At 37.6% G+C, this 21561-nt stretch overlaps 2 protein-coding genes across 6 annotated transcripts in view; both read left to right on the top strand.

The window, feature by feature from the left end:
• LOC127429937 (protein FAM131A-like) overlaps positions 1-10275 on the top strand; it is a 32261-nt gene extending 21986 nt beyond the window's left edge. For all 5 annotated transcript variants that reach the window (XM_051679317.1, XM_051679318.1, XM_051679315.1 and 2 more), the window contains 3 exons: positions 2427-2609; positions 4549-4680; positions 7602-10275. In XM_051679317.1, coding sequence (XP_051535277.1) covers positions 2427-2609; positions 4549-4680; positions 7602-8116 — 830 coding nt within the window. In that variant the 3' untranslated portion in view covers positions 8117-10275. The remainder of the gene's footprint in view (positions 1-2426; positions 2610-4548; positions 4681-7601) is intronic.
• Positions 10276-15718: 5443 nt separating this feature from the next.
• On the top strand, positions 15719-20912 carry LOC127429944 (heat shock protein beta-7-like). Its single transcript, XM_051679339.1, has 3 exons — positions 15719-17166; positions 18150-18295; positions 18745-20912. Exons 1-3 carry the CDS (start codon positions 16911-16913, stop codon positions 18928-18930), a joined length of 588 nt encoding a protein of 195 aa, XP_051535299.1. The 5' UTR covers positions 15719-16910; the 3' UTR covers positions 18931-20912.
• Positions 20913-21561: the final 649 nt, after the last annotated feature.

Below are 21561 nucleotides of genomic sequence, written 5' to 3'. Positions count from 1 at the left end.
TTTTCAGGATTTTGTTTTGCTGTTTTGTTTCGTTCTTGGTGTGAATAGACTATTCGTCAGCATTTCGTTTTGTTTGTTGTTTTGCTCTAGGTGTGAAAAGTGTTTTTCAGGATTTTGTTTTGCTTTTTTGTTTCGTTCTTGGTGTGAATAGACTTTTCGTCAGCATTTCGTTTAGTTTTTTGTTTCGTTCTTGGTGTGAAACAAGCGTTTTTCAGGATTTTGTTTTGCTTTTTTGTTTCGTTCTTGGTGTGAATAGACTTTTCGTCAGCATTTCGTTTTGTTTTTGTTTAGTGCTTGGTGTGAAACAAGCGTTTTTCAGGATTTTGTTTTGCTTTTTTGTTTCGTTCTTGGTGTGAATAGACTTTTCGTCAGCATTTCGTTTTGTTTTTTGTTTTGCTCTAGGTGTGAAACAAGCGTTTTTCAGGATTTTGTTTTGCTTTTTTGTTTCATTCTTGGTGTGAATAGACTTTTCGTCAGCATTTCGTTTTGTTTTTTGTTTTGCTCTAGGTGTGAAACAAGCGTTTTTCAGGATTTTGTTTTGCTGTTTTGTTTCGTTCTTGGTGTGAATAGACTTTTCGTCAGCATTTCGTTTTGTTTGTTGTTTTGCTCTAGGTGTGAAAAGTGTTTTTCAGGATTTTGTTTTGCTTTTTTGTTTCGTTCTTGGTGTGAATAGACTTTTCGTCAGCATTTCGTTTAGTTTTTTGTTTCGTTCTTGGTGTGAAACAAGCGTTTTTCAGGATTTTGTTTTGCTGTTTTGTTTCATTCTTGGTGTGAATAGACTTTTCGTCAGCATTTCGTTTTGTTTGTTGTTTTGCTCTAGGTGTGAAAAGTGTTTTTCAGGATTTTGTTTTGCTTTTTTGTTTCGTTCTTGGTGTGAATAGACTTTTCGTCAGCATTTCGTTTAGTTTTTTGTTTCGTTCTTGGTGTGAAACAAGCGTTTTTCAGGATTTTGTTTTGCTGTTTTGTTTCGTTCTTGGTGTGAATAGACTTTTCGTCAGCATTTCGTTTTGTTTGTTGTTTTGCTCTAGGTGTGAAAAGTGTTTTTCAGGATTTTGTTTTGCTTTTTTGTTTCGTTCTTGGTGTGAATAGACTTTTCGTCAGCATTTCGTTTAGTTTTTTGTTTCGTTCTTGGTGTGAAACATGCGTTTTTCAGGATTTTGTTTTGCTTTTTTGTTTCGTTCTTGGTGTGAATAGACTTTTCGTCAGCATTTTGTTTTGTTTTTGTTTAGTTCTTGGTGTGAAACAAGCATTTTTCAGGATTTTGTTTTGCTTTTTGTTTCGTTCTTGGTGTGAATAGACTTTTCGTCAGCATTTCATTTTGTTTTGTTCTTGGTGTGAAACAAGATTTTTCAGGATTTTGTTTTGCTTTTTCGTTTAGGTCTTGGTGTGAATAGACTTCGTCAGCATTTAATTTTGTTTTTTTGTTTCATTCCTGTTGTGACTAGACCTTTCGTCAGCGTTTTTTTTTCTCAGTTCGTTCTTGTTGTGAAAAGACCTTTTGCAGCATTTTGTTTAACTTTTTTTTGTTTTGTTTTTGTTGTGAATTGACTTTTTCAACATTTAAAATTTTTCCAGTTTGTTCTTGGTGTGAATAAAACTTTCAACTGCATTTCTTTCTTTTTGTTTCCTGTTTTTTTTTGTTTTTTTTTGTTGCTTTTTTCATTTCGGTCTTGATGTGAAACAACCTTTTATCAGCATTTTGTTTTGCATTTTTTTTTGTTTTGCTCTTGGTGTGAAACAAGCTTTTTTCAGGAATTTGTTTTGCATTTTTGTTTCAGTCTTGGTGTGAATAGACTTTTTGACTGCATTTCGGTTAGTTTTTTTGTTTAATTCTTGGTGTGAACAGACTTTCCATCAGCATATAGTTTTGGTTTTTTGTTTCATTCTGGGAGTGAAATAAAGTTTCAGGATTTTGTTTTGCTTTTTCGTTCGGCCTTGGTGTGAATGGACTTTTCATCAGCATTTTGTTTTGTTTGTTTGTTTTGTTCTTGGTGTGAATAGACCTTTCGACAGCGTTTTGTGTTTTACATTTTCGTTTGGTTCTTGGTCTGAATATGCCTTAACCTTTACAGAAAACCTTTGCCATTTTTGGATTTTAAAGAAAACATTATTTTAGTCCCTTTATGAAGCTCTTTTCATCCGAGGATCTTCCAAAAGTTTCCCACAATGTAGGTAATTTTGTCCCCACCAAAATCTCAACCTGACCCACATACCCACAGACACACTTTCTATTCAAAAGCTCCCAGCTCACTAGATCTTCAATTCACAGTAAACACACACACACACACACACACACACACACACATCATCACACAATGGCGAGGCCTTTGTCTTGTACTGATTGACACCGTGACCTGGATTATTGCTCCTGTATTATTCAGTATTCAGGTCACTTACTCCAGCACATCTTACCTGTGTGTGTGCAGGAATCTCCCAGGTGGTCAAAGATCATGTGACAAAGCCCACGGCGATGGCGCAGGGCCGTGTGGCCCACCTGATCGAGTGGAAGGGGTGGTGTAAACCCACCGACACGCCCATTGCCCTGGAGTCTCACCTCACGTCTTACTCGCATCTGTCTGAGGGCGAGCAGGAGGCACGCTTCGCTGCAGGTCAGTGAACTTTGACCTTTCATTAGGAAAGTGTTTGTGTTACAGTGTCTTATTCCACATCCTAGTTCCCCAAGATGTGAGTCTATATATCATAAATATGAATTTGATTACTAGGAAGGGCTTTGAGCCACCAAACATAAGTTTAGGCATTAATACCTGTATAAACTGTGTAACACACACCAAGAGCGTTATACTTCTGCTATTATTAGTTTTGTGTATCATGCATATTCGTTGAGCCACATTTGGGAGTAAGGACACTCAGGCTTTTTCTATCATTTATCCTGAAAACCAAGTCGTGTTTACAAGGTACCAGGTTGCTACAATACAATGAGCACTTCAGAGGAAGAACTAGTCACTGGATTTGTCAGAGTTTGATGCGGATTGAGAGGGACCCAGTAACACAATATCTGTCGTTCTGTCTGTCGTGGTTTTATCAGCTTCTTTCTCTCAAACGTTCTCCTTCTGAAGGTTACTTGTCTCTTTCTGTTGCTCTCTAGTATGACAAAGCGTTTTGCCTCCACAGCAGCACAGCGATTTATGAGCCGTACCTGAGCGGAATTCATTCAGAATTTTCTTGCGTCCTCTCTCGCTCTCTCTGTCAATGTTACAGAAGTTTTCCTGTGTCACTAAATATTCATGCCATTCTATTAGTCTGTTTGTGTTTGGTTTTACTTTGCTGTATTTAGGGGCAAAACTGTCCCTAGAAGTGAGCTAAATCTGACAAAACCTCCCTTTGGGGATGTTGTCACTGTTAAAAAATAATGTTAATTTTAAGTTTAAATAATTAAACTTAAAAAACAACAGAAGTGTAGCTATATAAATGTAAACGTGTGAGGATGCAGGTGAGTTGTGAGTTTTCTCTTACAGTGTATGTGTGTGTGTTTGTGTGTTTGTGTGTATGCCCTTGTGAACGTGTGAGTGTGCATTTACTGGACGTCCCATGCAGATTCACACACCACACACACACACACACACACACACTCACACTATGGATAAAATCGAACTTTGCATCTGGGAAAATTGCCAAACTCCAACAAAACTTGCTGTGTGTGGAAGAATCAGTCTATGAATCAATGCAACGAAAGATGCAACGAGAGAGAGGAACTAAAAACAGTGTCAATGACAATTTAAAAACTCATGACGCAGGAAATGGAATTTTGTTTAAAATACTTTTTTGATGTTTATGCATTTTTATATATTTTATATTGATATCTGCGACAATTTCACTATTTCTCTTATTTCTTAAGTCTTTTATTATTATTATTATTATTATTATTTCATTTTCCTCTGCAATGCTTTGGTAATACTGTAAGTACTTGCAGTGTTTCATAAATATATATATATATATATATATATATATATATATATATAATAAAATAAATAAATAAATAAATAAATATATATAAATATATATATATATTTTTTTTTTTTTTTTACAGAGATAGATAGCTTTAGACAGATTTAATTGGATTATTAGCTCTGCAATTTACTGTATCTGAATCACCACACAGATGAACATGTGTATGGTCAGGTCTGAATGGTGGGTGTGTGTGTGTGTGTGATGTGAGCTGCTCAGCTGCTGCGAGGTCACTCGTTCGGACACTGTGGTGATGTCATCACAGATCCAGGCAATGTTACATTGTGACTTACAGTACCTGTCAATCAAAAGTGGTTTCTCTTTGGAACTCATCATTTGTATCCATGGCGATATCACGCCCTTTACTATAGTGTTGAAATTATTGCAGCATCTAACAACTGATGCGTGATCTGGTATAAATATGATGCATTAATTGTGTGTGTGTGTGTGTGTGTGTGTGTGTGTGTGTGTGTGTGTGTGTGTGTGTGTGTGTGTGTGTGTGTGTGTGTGTGTGTGTGTGTGTGTGTGTGTGTGTGTGTGTGTGTGTGTGTGTGTGTGTGTGTGTGTGTGTGTGTTTTTCAGGGGTGGCAGAGCAGTTTGCGATCGCGGAGGCAAAACTTCGTGCCTGGTCTTCAGTGGACGGTGACGAATCTAATGAAGATTCTTACGATGAAGATTTTTTACCTCCAAATGAGCCAGTCACACAGAGCACAGGTATACACACACATAACCAGATGCAAATAAATAAAAAATAACAGTGGACTAATAAAAATAAATAAATAAACAGTGTTAATCCTAATAATGGTTATCGCCTACTAACAGTAGCTTCCTTTCATCCTAAATAACATAGTCCTAACTAATTTTCTGAATGTTACATCACCTAATTAATATTCATGAGTTATAACAATTTGTTTCCCTCACTTTTGCACCTGATAAAATCAACGCATGGGCCACCATGTCTTATTACTTTGTGTCGATATGAATTAAAGCTAATGAAATCCCTGTAAGAACCAATTTTCTGAGTGCGGAAATCTCCACAATGTGCTTTTCTTTTCTTGTCAGAAGTTTTTGGCCCCACAAGGAAAGCAACTCACATTCATATGAATAATGTGAATAAATACACTTTATTTAATGAGAACATCATGGCGCAGGCACACACACACACACATTATTCTTGGGTCAGCCCACACACACACAATTGCAGCATCTCAATATTTTCTTTCTTATGTTGATGTGTCTTCCCCCTCCAAATGAACACAGCACAGAAATTATTGTCCTACTGCCCTACTTTCATTCTCTGAAAACATCTCTCTCTCTCCTGCATTTTGCTCTCTGGCACTATTTGATATTCCAGCTTTTCATTTCAGAGAGAGAGAGAAAAGCATAAACATTTATTTAAAATTGAAAATTGAGAGAGAGAGAGAATGAGAGAGAGATAGAGAACAAGAGGGAGAATGAGAACAAGAGAGAACATGAGAGAGAGAGAGAAGGAGAGAGAGAATGAGAGAAAGAGAACAAGAGAGAGAGAGAGAGAACAAGAGAGAGAGAACGAGAGAGAGAGAGAATGAGAGAGAGAGAGGGAGAGAGAAAGAGAATGAGAGAGAGAGAGGGAGAACGAGATAGAGAGAGAGCGGAAGAATGAGAGAGAGAGGAAGAACGGAGAGGGAGAACGAGAACAAGAGAGAACATGAGAGAGAGAGAACGAGAGAGAGGGAGAGAGAAGGAGAGAGAGAACGAGAGAGAGAGAACGAGAGAGAACAAGAGAGAGAGAACAAGAGGGAGAGAGAGAACGTGAGAGAGAGAGAATGAGAGAGAGAGAGGGAGAGAGAAAGAGAACGAGAGAGAGGGAGAACGAGAGAGAGAGAGGAAGAACGAGAGAGAGAGGAAGAACGGAGAGGGAGAATGAGAACGAGAGAGAGAGAGAGAAAGAATGAGAGAGAACGAGGGAGAGAATGAGAGAGAACGAGAGAGAGAGGGAGAGAACGAGAGAGAGAGAAAGAGAGGACGAGGGAGAGAGAAAGAGAACGAAGGAGAGAGAGGGAGAACATGATAGAGAGAACGAGAGAGAGAGAAAGAGAGAACAAGAGAGAGGGAAAGAGAGAACGAGAGAGGGAGAGAGAAAGAGAACGAGAGAGAGGGAGAACGAGAGCAAGAGAGGGAGAACGAGATAGAGAGGGAGAATGAGAGAGAGAGAGAACGAGAGAGAGAGAAAGAATGAGAGAGAACGAGGGAGAGAGAGAATGAGAGAGAGGGAGAGAAAGAGAGAACGAGGGAGAGAGAAAGAGAACGAGGGAGAGAGAGGGAGAACATGATAGAGAGAATGAGAGAGAGAGAAAGAGAGAACGAGAGAGAGAACGAGGGAGAGAGAGAGAACGAGAGAGAGAGAGGGAGAACGAGAGAGAGAGAGAGAGAGAGCTGTCTCTTAGTACAGCTCAAGTTTCCAGGTTCAGATTGTGTCATAATCAGCTGCGTCACGTTAAATTTCCAGCATCAAATAATTTTACATCCTCAGTAAAATAAAAATGCAGTTTAAAGTGACAACATCTCAGCCAATCAGAGCATACTTGATGTTTAATATACTGTGGACCAATGAGATTTCACTGTGGGTGGAGCTACTCAGCACAATGCAACCAACATAAACTACTTTTTGGTGGAAAAAGAGGGAAAAGTAACACATTAAGTTTTGAATTTGTGCCATAATAGTTAATTTTTCAATTATGTATCATGCAATATTTTTTAGCCATTTTATCCACTGACAAATACAACAGAAAAACCTCTCTCTCCCCATAACAGTCACATAGGAGACATCTTTAAACTCCTATTATTATAGGACAACAGCGCATTATCTTAGTATAAAGTTATTGCATGCAAATTTTGTTGGAGTAATAAACACTTAGCAGCCGCTACCATTCTGGAAAAAAAGTCTCAACTCCTGGAGAGAAAAAGTAGTGTTACTTTCCTTAAAAGAGCAGAACTTAAGTAGTTTGGTCCCGCTTTACATTAGTTGTCTTTAACTACTTTGTGCTAACATTATAATATATTCAATACAATATATTTATTGTGTAACTAAATTCTCACAAGATTCTCACATTTGCTGCTACTGAGGTTGAGGTACAGGTAATTAGGAGTAGGGTTTGACTTTAAATGTAAGTGCAATGTAACTCATATTTACATAATAAGTGCATTGTGTCAAATACTTTATTTAAAGGCACATAATATAAAGTGGGTCCATTAGTTTCTTTTTTAAGAGTCCCATACAGAAAAATAGTTGGGATATGTTTTTGATGTATTTTAAATTATAATAAAATACCTGATTATATATGGAAAATATATTGATAATATTTGTTTTACATTATATCTTTAAAATTTATTTTTAATATATATTTTATTAATTTTTTTCTGATGAATTTTGGGCCAATTTCTGTTTATTTTAAAATAAAAATATATAAATATTGTACATTTTGTAAACAATTTTTTTTCATTTTTGAAATTGTATTTCTTTCAACCATGCTGTTTAAAACATGCTTTCAAATGTAGTTAAAATATATATATATATATATATATAATATACTATTTTTGTTGTATGTTATTTTTAATAGTATACAGATTCTAACACAGCTGTTGTCTTTTCGCAGATCTGTCTTCGTACCCTCACTACCTGCGGGATCTATTACACACTCAAGTGTGTCAAGCTCACTTGCGGGATCGAGGTCTGTGTGAGGCCGAAAGCGGCGTTGGAGCCGACCTTTCACCTCTCGTGGGGTCACCGGGGTCACCGTCGGAGACGCTCTGTTCCAGCATGTGCAGCTTGGACGAAAGACACCCGTTGCTACGGGACCTCGGTCGCCACACGGATGCTCCCGCGGCCGACCTCGCCGCCAAGATTCTCAGAGCGCTTCAGGGAGGGGAGGAGCTACTCTTGGCCCGCCTCCAGCGGGCAGGGCACAGACGAGGCCACTCCCCATGTTGCTTGGCAACATACTCTGAGACATTCGAAGACGAGGACACGCCTTGTAAGGACTGTGGAGGCGGAGTCTGTCTCCCGCCGGCATATTCCACGCGTAGAAAGGTGTCGGACGTGGCCTCGTCTGGTGTAGTCTCGCTGGATGAAGAAGATGTAGAGGAAGAGGAGGAGAGAGAAGAACAGTGACCAACTGTCAATCATCTCCCAGTTTGACATGACTCTGCATGTTTATTTTGGACTCCTCCCACTAATTTGCATTTTGGTCTTTCCTCATCCCGTTTTGGGTGCCAGTTGCTCTCGTGGTTTCGACCTTTAGTACCGAAAACGTAAGACAGAACCTTTACATTACGTCTTAAAGAATGAGCAACAAGTTTTGCAAAGGAGGATCTAAAGACTGACTTAAATATCTTTGCATGTAGTGCAAGTGCCGAACTGAACATACGGTCATAAATGTTTGGATCTGGACATCCAGTTGTTTAGCACGGTTAGTGGATTTGGCCGTTGTGTAACCCTGCTCCTTATATGATGTCAGGCCACATTGCATTCTGGGTCTTGATGACATGACGCCTGTTCCCTGGTCCCCGGTTGCATCTTTTGGGCATGGCTTGCTGAGTATGTCAGACTCAAACTATCTGATCTGTCACTCGTTTATGAGGCGATGCGGGAATGCCGAATGTTTATACAGTGACAGAAAGATGCATTTAAGAACATAGAATGTGTAAAAATACTGACGATCAAGTTATGCTTTTGTTGAAATCGATTTGCAGATGTTACCAGTCCAGAATGGCCTTTTTACCGCCACGGTAAATGTGCACATGCTGCTCTAAACCACTAAGGGGCGCTATAACCATGCTTTTTCAATAGGCGTGAGCTGAACGCGTCAAAGCTCATTCTTGTGAGAAGCAAACGTCGCGTGTCGGTGTTGTTTTTAGAGAGTGTGATTTTTCAATTATAATATGCAATATGCCTATGATAAAATCATGAGCTATAACTTCAATGTTACCATTAAAGGCCTATTCACACCGAATTTGTAAGACAAACTGGCGATGAAAGGTCTATTCAGACCGAGACCGTAACAAATAAAATTAAAAACAATTTTAACCCTGTACAGTAGGCGGCACTGTTGCTATTTTACAAACATATTTTGTTTTCCTGCTCGGAGCTTCTTGAGCTATCGATGCATAAGATAATTATTGTTTTATGCTGTTAAGGCATTTATTTAACCAGTTTGGCGTAACTGTTTCATTATGTTCTTTCCATGTTTTTAATGCATTTTAAGGAATAAAGGATATGTGTTTTTTGTTCGAGTGAGATGAGTTGCATAAATATACATCCTCTTTATATTTGCACATGTATTTTGCTATGAGAATATTCTAAATGGACTCCCGAACCGAACTTCTCTTTTTTTTAATGACTGGATAATTCAATACAAGGTGCTGTGATATAAATACACATGAACTAAAACAGGTATAGCATAAAATATGATGCATTTAATCATTGCATATTTGTAAAAAAAGCACCATTACAGGAATACTTTATGCGTTACATTATCCTTGCAAAATAGCAGTGAGGTTCAGCAATGCGTTTGTCCACACTTATAGTAAAATAATGCATGTAAAGAGTCTTTTTATGTGATAGTTCGAGATTAGTCTAAATGAATTGCCGAACCTCACTGCTATTTTTAATGCCAGGATAATATAACAGGCACAGTGATATACGTATTAAATAATATACATTAAGACCAGACTTTTATAATATGAGGTTTCAGAACATTACATAAATATTCTAAAAATAATGTGTTTACAGCTTCTGTGTTATTTATTTACTGCATATTTGCATTGAATTCAGAGTTTTTGTGTGTAAGACGAATAAAATAGCGCAGCACCTGTGTTTGCCAGTTGATTGGCACCAACAACGCGCTGGATTGAGCAGCAGCAGGGGCTCTGGAAAAATTGGTCAGTCAGTTTTCATAGTCCGAAGAATTAAAAACAGCTTTCATATTGTCGGTGGACGATTTGTCAGACCCGATGTGTAAAACACCATAGGAATGCATTGTTCCAAAACTGGCTTGGTGTGAACGGGCCTGAATTGACTGAATTTTTTTTATCTTCATACGAATCAAAATGTAACAAATAAAACAATAGTAATATTAACAATGTTAATTGTTGGCGATGCACGCAGCGGTAAGGGTCATTTTGGTGTGGTACCTACTGTATTATTACTATTATTATTATTTTAATTATTCATACTATTCAATTGATTGTTTGCCTTTTCATCTGTTTTGTTAAAGGAATGGTTCACACCCCCCCCCAAAAAAAAAAAAAAAAAAAAAAAAAAAAGTAAAATTCTGTCATTAATTACTCACCCTAATGTCGTTCCAAACCCATATGCTGTTTTTATTGAATTTTTTTCCCCAATGGAACACACACAAAAAAAAACTACATTTTGGAATAACACCCAATAAATGTCTTGTAAACGTAGTCCAAAATTAGCGCACTGCATTCCAAGTCTTGAAGCTTTGCGTAAGGAACAGATTTAAATTTAAGTTGTTATTTACCGATAATCTTCCCCTTCAACAAAGCTCTGAAATCTCACAAATGGCGTTTTGAAGCAACGTGCCAGCTCTGACGTCACTGACGACAAACACCATTTGTTCTCGCATGTCTGGTCATGACAGCTCAAATAGGTAGACAACTTTTAATAACGTTTAAATTTTATCTTTAAGGAAAGTTGTCGGATTGCTTCAGAAGACTTGGAATATAGCACCAAAAAAAAAAAAAAGACAAATTGTACTTTGGTGTCCCATTATACAATAACAGCATACGAGTTTGGAGGGGGAGTAAATAATGACAAAACTTTCATTTTTGGACAAACTATTCCTTTAATATTTTAAAAGCATTATTATTCAAAGACGAACACAATGAATGTTTTGGAGTTGATCCAGTGTTGTTGAATCGATGTAAATGATGAAGCCTTGTATCAGTGGGTCAGTTTGAAGCAGGACTTTCGAAGAGTCGCTCTATTTTTGTACTGTGTGGTTTTTGCGGTGAATTGCCTATTTGGACTAAGTGAGTAACGCTGTGGTTTGTTCACAAGATGCTTGTTTATTGCTTTCTTTTTCTTTTTCTCTTTCTGTATCTGAATTATCACTGTGTGATATTGTCTACATCAGGAAAAAATTACACTAATGTGAAAAAAGAAACAAATGGCCCATTTTCTTTGTTATTCGTCTCTGGAGAGGGCGGCTGCATTTAATATTGTTACTGTCATTCATCCCCATTGTGCTCCTTGCGTTTTGTAAATGTCAAGCTCATTCTCTCTCTCTCTCTCTCTCTCTCTCTCTACAAGGGCCACTTTAATTCTCCGACATTCTCGTTACCATGGAGAACCATGATTCACAACGCAATTGTACATATAGTCAATCCGACAATTAAAAAACAAAAAATGAGCCCACATTACACACACACACACACACACACACACACACACACAGTGTCAGAGCAAAGATGCTTGCTTTCAGTTTTGTTTGTTTGTTTGTTTGTTTGTTTGAGTGTGTTCTCTCTGGCCAGAGTGCAGTCAGTGCGTATGAGTGTGTGTGTGTGTGTGTGTGTTTGACTGATTTAAAGGTACAGTTCACTCAAAAATGTTACGTATTCACCTTTATGCCATAACAAAACTGACTTTAACACAAAAGGAGATATTTAGCAGAATGTTCGCACATACAGTACTTTACTATCAAAGTTGTCCATATGATTTGTGCACTATTTGTCTGTCAGAGCTATTAAATCTTATTCGCACATTGTGGTGAGCAGGGCGGAGCCGAGCGGCGTCTGGGCAGAGCGAGGCTGGGAAGATAAGTGACGAATGACTTTCACCTGTGTGCCACACTAGAGTACTTAAGGAGAAGGCAGTGGCAGACGGGAGAGATGAATTCTCACACAAATGAATCGCATGACTTCAGAAGACTTGGAATATAGTGCACGAATCATATTGACTTCTTTTATTACACTTTTTGGTGTTGTTTTTGTCATAGTTCCCATTATAGAAAATGAGCACTTCAGACATTCTTCAATATTTCTTCATTTGTGTTCCACAGAGAGAGAGAGAGAGAGAGAGAGAAAAGTCATACAGGTTTGGAACGATGAATTTTCATTTTTGGGGTGAACTAACCCTTTATTGGTTGCTCATAGTAATTCAAACCTCTGTAAATGTGAACACAAAATCAATATGGCCATGCGATGACAAGGCTGAAACTTAGACTCAAAGTAGACTCAAGTTGACCAGATATGTTCAGTTTATTTGCTTTTCACAAAGAACTTGCCACAATCCTCTCACTCTAGACAGCTCTTAAACATCATCTTGATTACACCCTTTGTCTCATTTTAAAACCTGTTGCATCACTTCCTCCCTACAGTTCAGCCAGTTACATAGCATCGTCACGCCTATGCCATATCGAGCGTTTCCAGAGAGCACACAGCGGCTCATTTGCAGACAGAAATATCATCATGCAGAAATGTATCTAGTATAATTTAATTCATCTATAAAGCCTGAAATTATTATAGTTTATTTTTATTTATTTTTTTGCTATCCCCTTTTCTCCCAATTTGGAACGCCCAATTCCCACTACTTAGTAGGTCCTCGTGGTGGCGCGGTTACTCACCTCAATCCGGGTAGCGGAGGATGAATCTCAGTTGCCTCCGCTTCTGAGACCGTCAATCTGCGCATCTTATCACGTGACTCGTCGTGCATGACACCGCGGAGACTCACAGCATGTGGAGGCTCATGCTACTCTCCGCGATCCACGCACAACTTACCACACGCCCCATTGAGAGCGAGAACCACTAATCACGACCACGAGGAGGTTACCCCATGTGACTTTACCCCCCCTAGCAACCAGGCCAATTTGGCTGGAGTCACTCAGCACGCCCTGTATTAGAACTTGCGACTCCAGGGGTGATGGTCAGCATCAATACTCGCTGAGATACCCAGGCCCCCTTTATTTTTATTTTTTAAACTATTTAGAGTAATGGCATCGTGCAATGCTCGCTTGTAGTGTAGACAGTGCAATTGATTACTGCTTTGGAAGTTTGTACTTATGAGGTCGGAAGACATAATATGATGTGATATTAGTATCAAAAGTTAATATTTTCTCTCTCTCTCTTTTTTACTTACTAAGGTAGGCTGTGAGCTTTTTTAGCACCAATGCAACTAAATGAAGAGAAAAGCCAGGCACTAGGTGCGTAATTAACACTTTATCTCGCTATTTTATTATTCTTGTGCAAACACATATAATGATGGGAAATGTAGTTTTATTGCAAACACTTGTCGCTGCATAAACCTGCAAAATTAGTCTTATTTTCTGGCAAGCTTTATCGCTATTCTTCATTAACTGTTAATGTTCTTGTTATAAGCAAGACTTTGGCATTCTGTTGGCGAGTTTTCCACAAACAAGCACCACTTACAAAAAATGAAAGACGTCAAATTCTATGGGTTTTTGTTTCTGGCATTCTCGACTCGACGTTTTATGATCAATAGCACCTCTTTATATCTCATTCAAACTCTCTCTCTCCCTGCAAGAGTCAGTTATGCAACACTCTGATGCTCCATTTGCCAAGAGGCGCTTGCACTCCGATTATGAATCATCTTTTGGACACATTTCAAAGACAACAAGTGTCTCGCTGTTTGTTATTTCTTTCACTGTAATTTTCTCTGTACGTCTCCTTCAGTCTCTTTCATCTTCTCTTCTTTACTGTTCGTCCTTTTGCTCACTCCCCTCTTTCTTTCCCTCTCTCTGTGTGGTCCTTTTTAAGGTTAAATGCTATAAAAAGCTGCTTAAGTTTCCAGGACGGTGTCTGTCCGTTACACCGCGCTCTGATTGGTCAGATACCGCCCATTGTGTTGTACATTCAACCATCCAATCATGTCAATAGACTGTGACGGGTGAGAAGGCCTCCTTCTGTGGCCACTTCCCCGGGGCGAGACACGACATTGAGAGAGCGAGCAGCAATTGAGCTCAGTGTGTGTGTGTGTGTGATAGTGAAGTTAGGCATCTATAAATAGACAAACATTGACCTCCTAAAATCACTAGTCACAATGCATGGAGACGTTCTGTGCATGTGTGTAATTCTGGGGTAGGAGTGTGTTAAACATACATTTGTCTGCTGTCACACTCTTAATTAGAAACGGTCGTGGCCCTCCAAGATTTCGCTTCTGGAAATGACATTCGTTTGGGATGTGAAGTCTCAGTCACCGGTTAATTAGACTTCAGAGTTCATTCCCTTGATCATTAAACGTACCTACTCACACTCACACACCGTAACCATTACAGGTCTAACGTGAAACCAATTTATCCACACTCTTTTTTCTCATTTTGTAGAGTTTCTTTCTTTCTTTCTTTCTTATTCAAAATTAATATTTTGCTGCTGGTTATTTTAAAGAAATGTTCTGGGTTCAAAATAAGTTAAGCTCAATCTACAACAATTGTTGCATAATATTGATTATAAAAAGCAAAGTTTCCAGTGAGACACTTACAATGGAAGTCAATGAGGGCAATTTGTGAAGGGTTTAAAGGCAGAAATGTGACGCTTATAATTTTATCAAAGCACTTACATTAATTCTTCTGTTAAAACTCGTGTATCTTTTGGCCGCCAGTGTATATATATATATATATATATATATATACGGTTTGCAGGAAATTACATTTACAGGACAAATTATGGTTACTCCAGAGATACTTGTGCATCAGACGCTGGAAATATCCCGCCCCTTAATGAAATGGAAAATATTATTGGTTAGCAAATATCCAGTAGTGTCTGAAATGAACGTTCTGATTGGTGGATCAGCTTTGTCGGACTGTCTGTCTTGCCAGTGCCATCAGTTGCTCGTTTAGAGAGAATCTCTGTACTTTATATATATATACTGTGTGTGTATATATATACACACACACACACACACAGTTCACTCAACGGTGCTGCGGCATCGTGTTGGTAGATTGACAAAGTTCCGGGTCAAAAGACTACTCGTTACTCCTAGGCTACACTGCTGCCTATATGTAATGTAGGGAAAGTTTACCCTTCCAAAAAAAAAAAAAAAACAAGTCTTTCTAATAGTCTTTTGTAATGTCTAAATAGAGTATATATCCAAATGCATAACTTGTGATAATATCTAGGAATTAAGCTACAGCATTTAGTTTCAGTCAAAACAACAATAAGGGGAACACCGAGGCCACCTACAGGCTATACTTGTCATTGCTATTAAATTGTACGTTTTATTTTCCAGCAGGTGTCCCTATTGCATGACACATTATAGTAGCAGCCTTTTTATAAGCATTCAAGTTAGTTTTTACTGAAGTGAAGGTAACAAAAAATTTGCTTATTTTATCTAAAAATGTAAGGGTGTCATTTGAGCTCATTGAGATCTAAATCCATAGTCCACCAAAATGCGATGAAATTGTGATATTAACTATGCTAGAAGTTAGTTAAGAGGTGTGACACACAAAATGTGCCAAAACATTTGTTATTATATGTATTGTAAAAAATGTGTAACAAAAAGACTGTTCTAGTCAATTTTGACTGCAAACAGTACAAGTGTTATCCCAGTATAAACATAACTTGAGGGTTAATAAAAAAAATAAAAATACAAATAAGTATTTTAACGTTTATGGATTGGCCCCATTCACTTTCATTGTAAGTGCATCACTGTAGCCCAGATTTTTGAGAGATGAGTCGAAATTAATTTTTGTGGTAATCAACACAATCAACTGCTTTTGTGCTGAGCTGAAATTGTATTGAACCAGGAATATTCCTTTAATATCATCTAAATACAACTGAATGTTATTTGTAAAGCTGCTTTAAGGCTATGGATGCCTTACTGTGCTTTACAAAACATGAACATTGTATCAGATGTTGTATTGTAATTACCATCATCTACATGAATTAGTGCGACTTTTGCACGGGCAAACAGCACTCAATTTTTTATCATAAAACTGGTTATTATATGCAATATAAATAACATTTACAAACTTTGGAGTATAAAGCTAAAACAGCTTGATAAAGAGGCATTCACATGATTCGTGTCGGGGCATCAACACAACGCTCATCGCCAGTGTCAAGCACTGCTTTGACCTCCACATGACAAGCGTTGAAGATAGCATCACGCACAGCGATTTTATAAGTTTGCTAGACAAGAACATATATTGCATATATGCAAATTGTCCAGTAACCACTGGCTGAAGCTTCGAAAGGTCAGCGGCAATGATGTCAAAGTTGAAATTGTTTGACCGTGTGATGTGTGCACAGAGTGGCACCGATGGCAATGCTGAAGCTAATGCTTCACTCCATAAGGTTCAATGTACTCTACAACGTTGATGCGAGTGTGTAATTTCTGCCCCACGCTACCCGTCTTCCATTGATCAAACAAACAGACAGTCCCGCCCCCAACTCACGGCATTGGTTGAGTCTTTGCTGTCATGTCGTTATGGTCGGGTCACTCAAAACAAACAGGAACAAAGGTAGTGCTTATGTTTTTGAGAAAATTGACCTACAAATAGCTTACTTAAAGTTGTCTCTGCATATTATGCTGGGATAGGTGAAAGTATTTTAACTTTTTTCACATTTTATTTTTTATTTTTATGAATCAATCCATAAACTTCTAATTGTTTTGTTTGTGCTTTGGTGACAAACTGGGTTTACTTTCATTTGATGGTGACGGTTACGTTTAAGTTACTAATTTTAAGAGCAGCTTTTAGATCATTGGGTCTTCTGATAACTGTGTTTGTGTTGGGGGTCTCCTGCTCATTTGGAGAGCTTTTCCATATCTTATCTTCTTGACCGTTATTCTAGGAGTGGATGCCAGGAGTCAAAGCCTTTTATGGAGTGGTGAGGCTGCTCAGCTGACCCACAATGCATGGGGCCAAACTCTCTTTATAACCCACTCAGAGTCAGACCACACGGTTATCCTCCATCCGTGATCCCATTCTGTCATGACTTCTCTGAGCAGTCCTTCGGCCTCTCGTTGCTCCTCTTCCTCATTCCACCGCTCGTCACGTTACAGCACGAGTACCGTGAGGTCCTTCAGCTCTGATGCTCTCCAGCCGAGACTTCACAGTCAGTTTGGAGAAGAAACCTCCATCAACTCCATCACAAATGGGTTTGAGCCGGAGCAAGAGTCCTTCACCTGTTACCATGGTGATTCACAGGATGAGTCTTCGTGGAATGAGTCCTTTGGAGGTTACCAAGGTAATCAAGAGCCTTTTATAGGTTATCTAGGTAATTAAGAGTCTTTTACAAGTTAAATGAAAATCAATTATAGGTTATCAAGGAGATGAAGAGTCTTTTGGAGGTTACCGTGGAGACCAAAAGTCCACCAAAGGGGGTTGCCAGGGCGTCTGGTCTCTTAGAGTCTGCATACAGTACAAGTGAGGAGCAATCCTTAAAATTGAGTGAATCGTTTCTAATTATCATGTGCTGTGAAGTTCACCAGGCACTAGATCCAAGATATAATCATGAAGAAAAAAATATTGAATTCTCTTAAATTATTGCTCAACATTATCAAGCTGTAGATAAAACAAAAATGTTTAAATTAGACTGCATTGATGACCCTGCAGGGAAACTGCAGAGAAAACTACATTGCTCAGAGACTGCACTCTCATACCTACACCCTATTTGTAATGTAGGGAATGTTAACCCTTCCAGAAAAAAAGCATCGCATATTTTTGTTATAAAACACTTTTTGTAACAAAAACAGTTCCCATACAAAACAAAATAGCTAAACTTTAAAAAATAATAGTCTTTTGTAATGTCTAAATATATGTCCAAATGCATAACTTGAAATAATATATAGAAATTGAGTTACAACATTTAGTTATCGAGATCAAGGAACAATAAGGGGAACACTGAGGCCACCTACAGGCTATACTTGTCATTGCTATAAAATTATAATTTTTTTCCAGCAGATAGCAGCAGTTGCCGCAATTGCATGACATAGCAGCGTCTTTCTAAGTATTCAAGTTAGCTTTTTACTGAAGTGAAGGTACTGTAACAAAACATTTGCTTATTATATATATATATATATATATATATATATATATATATATATATATATATATATATATAAATGAAGGGTGTCATTTGAGCTCATAGAGGTCTAAAGGTATAAGGTTTAAATACGTTTTTTTAATAAATACAGCCAATTTCTCATCTAACGTATCTCTCTCTTTCAGTTCCGGGCTCTGGGCGCCCGGCCAGAATGGGTGTAGTGAGTGCAGTGGGCGACCGCTACTTCCTGTCCGCAGATGTCAGTGGGTTTGAGCCACAGGAAGTGGTGGTGCTGGCGTATAATCAGTGTGTAGTTATTCATGCAGAGAAGGTGTGTATGTGTGTGTACTGTAGAGCATCTGTGATCTCATGGAGTATGTTTGGAGTAGCATATCTCCTTTTTAGGAACAAAGTTTGCTGTATAGATTATATACAGTATTTATATGTATCCAGTACAGTAAATAACATATATTTAACATCTTTTACCATTTTAACTCATTATTTGATCAGACTGCCAAACATAAAATTGGATTCAAAATTTTAAATAACTATATTTCTGTAATGATAACTGAACGTCTCTTGCTGAATTCAACATCTAACCCTGAAATCATGTGACAACAGTATGCAAAAGTAAATTTTTCAAACAGTAGTATGCTGCAGTTTTATATAATGTTTTATATGTAGTATGCAGTATACAGTATATATTGTGTAGTATGCAGTGTGCTTGCATGCTGCACTCATGCACTTACCAGACAATGTTTCATTTGTCCCTCGTTTCAGATGGGAGCAGATGGAAGTGTCGCAGGCAAGTTTACCCATAAGTCTCAGCTGCCAGCAGACATGGACCCACTGTCTGTGAGCAACACACTGACTGCAGAGGGGATGCTGGTTATCAGCGTCGGACGTGTCCCAAATCTATCAGCCAAATCTCTGACTCCTGTCTTCCACTCCGAAACTCACCTTTGACCTGCATCCTTTGATCTTCGTTAATCTTTACACTGCAGACAAGAGCAACATTGAAAACAGCATCTTACAATCCAGTCAAATCTGATATATCTTATTATTTTTTAAGTGTCTTTTAAATAGATTATAAAAGTCTCTACATTTTTAGAAGAATATCTCAGCTCTGTAGGTCCATACAATTAAATGGTGACCAGAACTCTGAAGCAGTGTTTTAATCCATGTCTTCTGAAGTGATATGATAGGTGTGGGTGAGAAACAGATCAATATTTAAGTCCTTTTTTAATATATATAAATCACCACTTTCACTTTCACATTGTTCTTCTTTTGTTTTTGGCCATTTGCATTCTTTGTGCATATCGTCACCTACTTGGCAGGAGGAGAATTAATGGTAAAAAGGATTAACAAGAGTGTGATGAGTTCTAAGAGAACCCATAATAGCGAAGAGTTGAGCTTGAGCTTAGGTTGAGGACATGTACAAGTATGTTGCTTATTGATTACTCAAACAACATTTCAACTAATCTCCAAACTTTGCATTTCCAACCAAAATGTTTGTGTAATTTTTTTTTTAAGTTCTGTTGTCTTTTAAGTTGTGTGTGTGTGTGTGTGTGTGTGAGAGAGAGAGAGAGAGAGAGAACAATTTAGATGGTAATTGTCATGACAGTAACTTTTACTGGCAGCAAAATTCAATTCCATGCTTGTTCTTCATACATATCCTGTATGTATATTGATTGGCACTTTGCTTGATTGTAACACACTGCTGTAGATCTAGATACACTAAATACTTTATGGCATTTTTAAATAGATGATCTAATCACAGAACTGATGACAGACTGACAGATGAGAGAAACAAGAAGAGAGAGTTGTGTGTTGCTAACATAGTTTAGGAATACAGCATAAAATTAGATGAGAAAACATGCAAATCTGAGTCAAATTTACTGTAATTAGAGCAGACAGATGGGTATCACAACCAGGGACTAAAAACAAATGTTTTTCATTTTGGTTCGTTCTGAGCAGAAACTGATTTTTTTTTTTACTTTCTGTTCTGGCGTTCCGCTGCCTCCTTCCCAAATGGTAAATGGTTGGAACAAAATTAAAGAACGGTTAATAACATTCTTTAAAAAATAAAATAAAAAAATGACCGTACTCTGTACTAAGGGTGGGTGATACACCAGTGCAGTTTTATCAGATATCTCTAGAAAAAAAAAAGGACCTGGTCTGGAAAAACAAGCACAAAATAAGGGACTTGCCTCAAACAAAATAAGTGAAAATAAAAATGTTTCCCATGTGGTGGAATCATCAGCATAGAAATCATAACAAGCAAAGTATAGATTAGTCTATATAAAATAACATCCTTTCAATAAATGTCTTCTTAATATTAAATATATGCCCAAAAATATTTTAAATATTTAAAAAATACATCTGGCCATGTAAAATCAATTCATAGCCAAAATCTCTCTCTCCTGAATGCATGCACACACTGCTTGGGCATGTTTGGACTAAACGTCATCTTATGCGGGCTGAATTATTTTATTTTAATTATATCTTTTAATCACAGGTGTTTCTTGTCAGAACCTGGCAGCATCAAATCTGTATTAATGCATCATGTCTAACAATAATTCAGTGAATTTGTGAACTTGGAAACAACTGAGAAATGTACTTTTTACCTCAATATTTTTTCCTTGTATCTGCATTAACCGTGCATGTATACGTAGTAATTATATACTGTAAATTTGTCTTCAGCGTGTCACAGAAGGCTTCATCCACAGCATGCCTTAAGGCAAAGGAATGTGTGATGCGGCAGTTTCCTTCAGAATCAATGTTCAACATGATGTTCAACTAAAAAGATAAAAGCCAACAGGAAGTGGTGTAATTCTGAAAATGTACTGTGATAAACCAATTAGACTTTGGTTTTATAAAACTTAAAACCTGTTATTAACCAATTATCAACATCTAAAAATAAAGTTTTCACTCTAGAACAATTGAAAGGGACTTTGTTCTCATTTTTGGTTACGTTCTGCAAATAATTGTATTCGTTTTCATTTTTTTGGAATGTTTGCAGTCCTTATCCACAACAAATTATAGTTAAGGGTTAATTAAGGGTTAGTTAAGGGTTATTTAAGGGTTAGTTATGGGTTTAAGTCAACATGCAATCAAAATGGACTATTTGCCTTCTAACTACACAGTCTAATTGTGTAATATTTAGTAAATTATTCAGATTACGGCCCTTTAAGAAGGTAAAACAGGTTGTGAATTCTGTTCAATGTTGACTTTAAAGTTAAGGTTAGAGATTACATTAGGGTTCAGGTTAGAGTCTTACATGTTGCTAATCTCAAATTATTATTCATTAATGACACATAAGATATAAGAAAGAGAAAAGAAAGGCAAAGAAATGTCACAGATGAAATGTTTTTTTTTTTTGTATTCCTTTGGGGGAAATGTGGCTCAGACCTGAATATTACCCAGGGGCTTTATAACCTACTTAATACAGCGACAGCCAATCAAAGCTAAACAACTGACACAAGTATGATTATATGCAGTATGCACACAATATGCAGTATGATTATAAAACTCAGACTACAGGCTGTCGGCCAGCACATATGCAGATGACATGTCAAACTGAGTGAAAGATGAAAT

This window comes from Myxocyprinus asiaticus, chromosome 39, assembly GCF_019703515.2.
Source record: "Myxocyprinus asiaticus isolate MX2 ecotype Aquarium Trade chromosome 39, UBuf_Myxa_2, whole genome shotgun sequence".
Taxonomy (NCBI): domain Eukaryota; kingdom Metazoa; phylum Chordata; class Actinopteri; order Cypriniformes; family Catostomidae; genus Myxocyprinus; species Myxocyprinus asiaticus.
The sequence above is the reverse complement of the archived record's forward strand: the minus strand, read 5'-3'. Positions and strand labels throughout refer to the sequence as shown.

Bases quoted from the DNA above. Each gene is read 5' to 3' on its own strand.
- LOC127429944 (XM_051679339.1), top strand. From the start codon at position 16,911: ATGACTTCTCTGAGCAGTCCTTCGGCCTCTCGTTGCTCCTCTTCCTCA. The intron at 17,167-18,149 runs GTAATCAAGAGC...TCTCTCTTTCAG, and splicing joins GTCCTTTGGAGGTTACCAAG to TTCCGGGCTCTGGGCGCCCG. The intron at 18,296-18,744 runs GTGTGTATGTGT...CCCTCGTTTCAG, and splicing joins TAGTTATTCATGCAGAGAAG to ATGGGAGCAGATGGAAGTGT.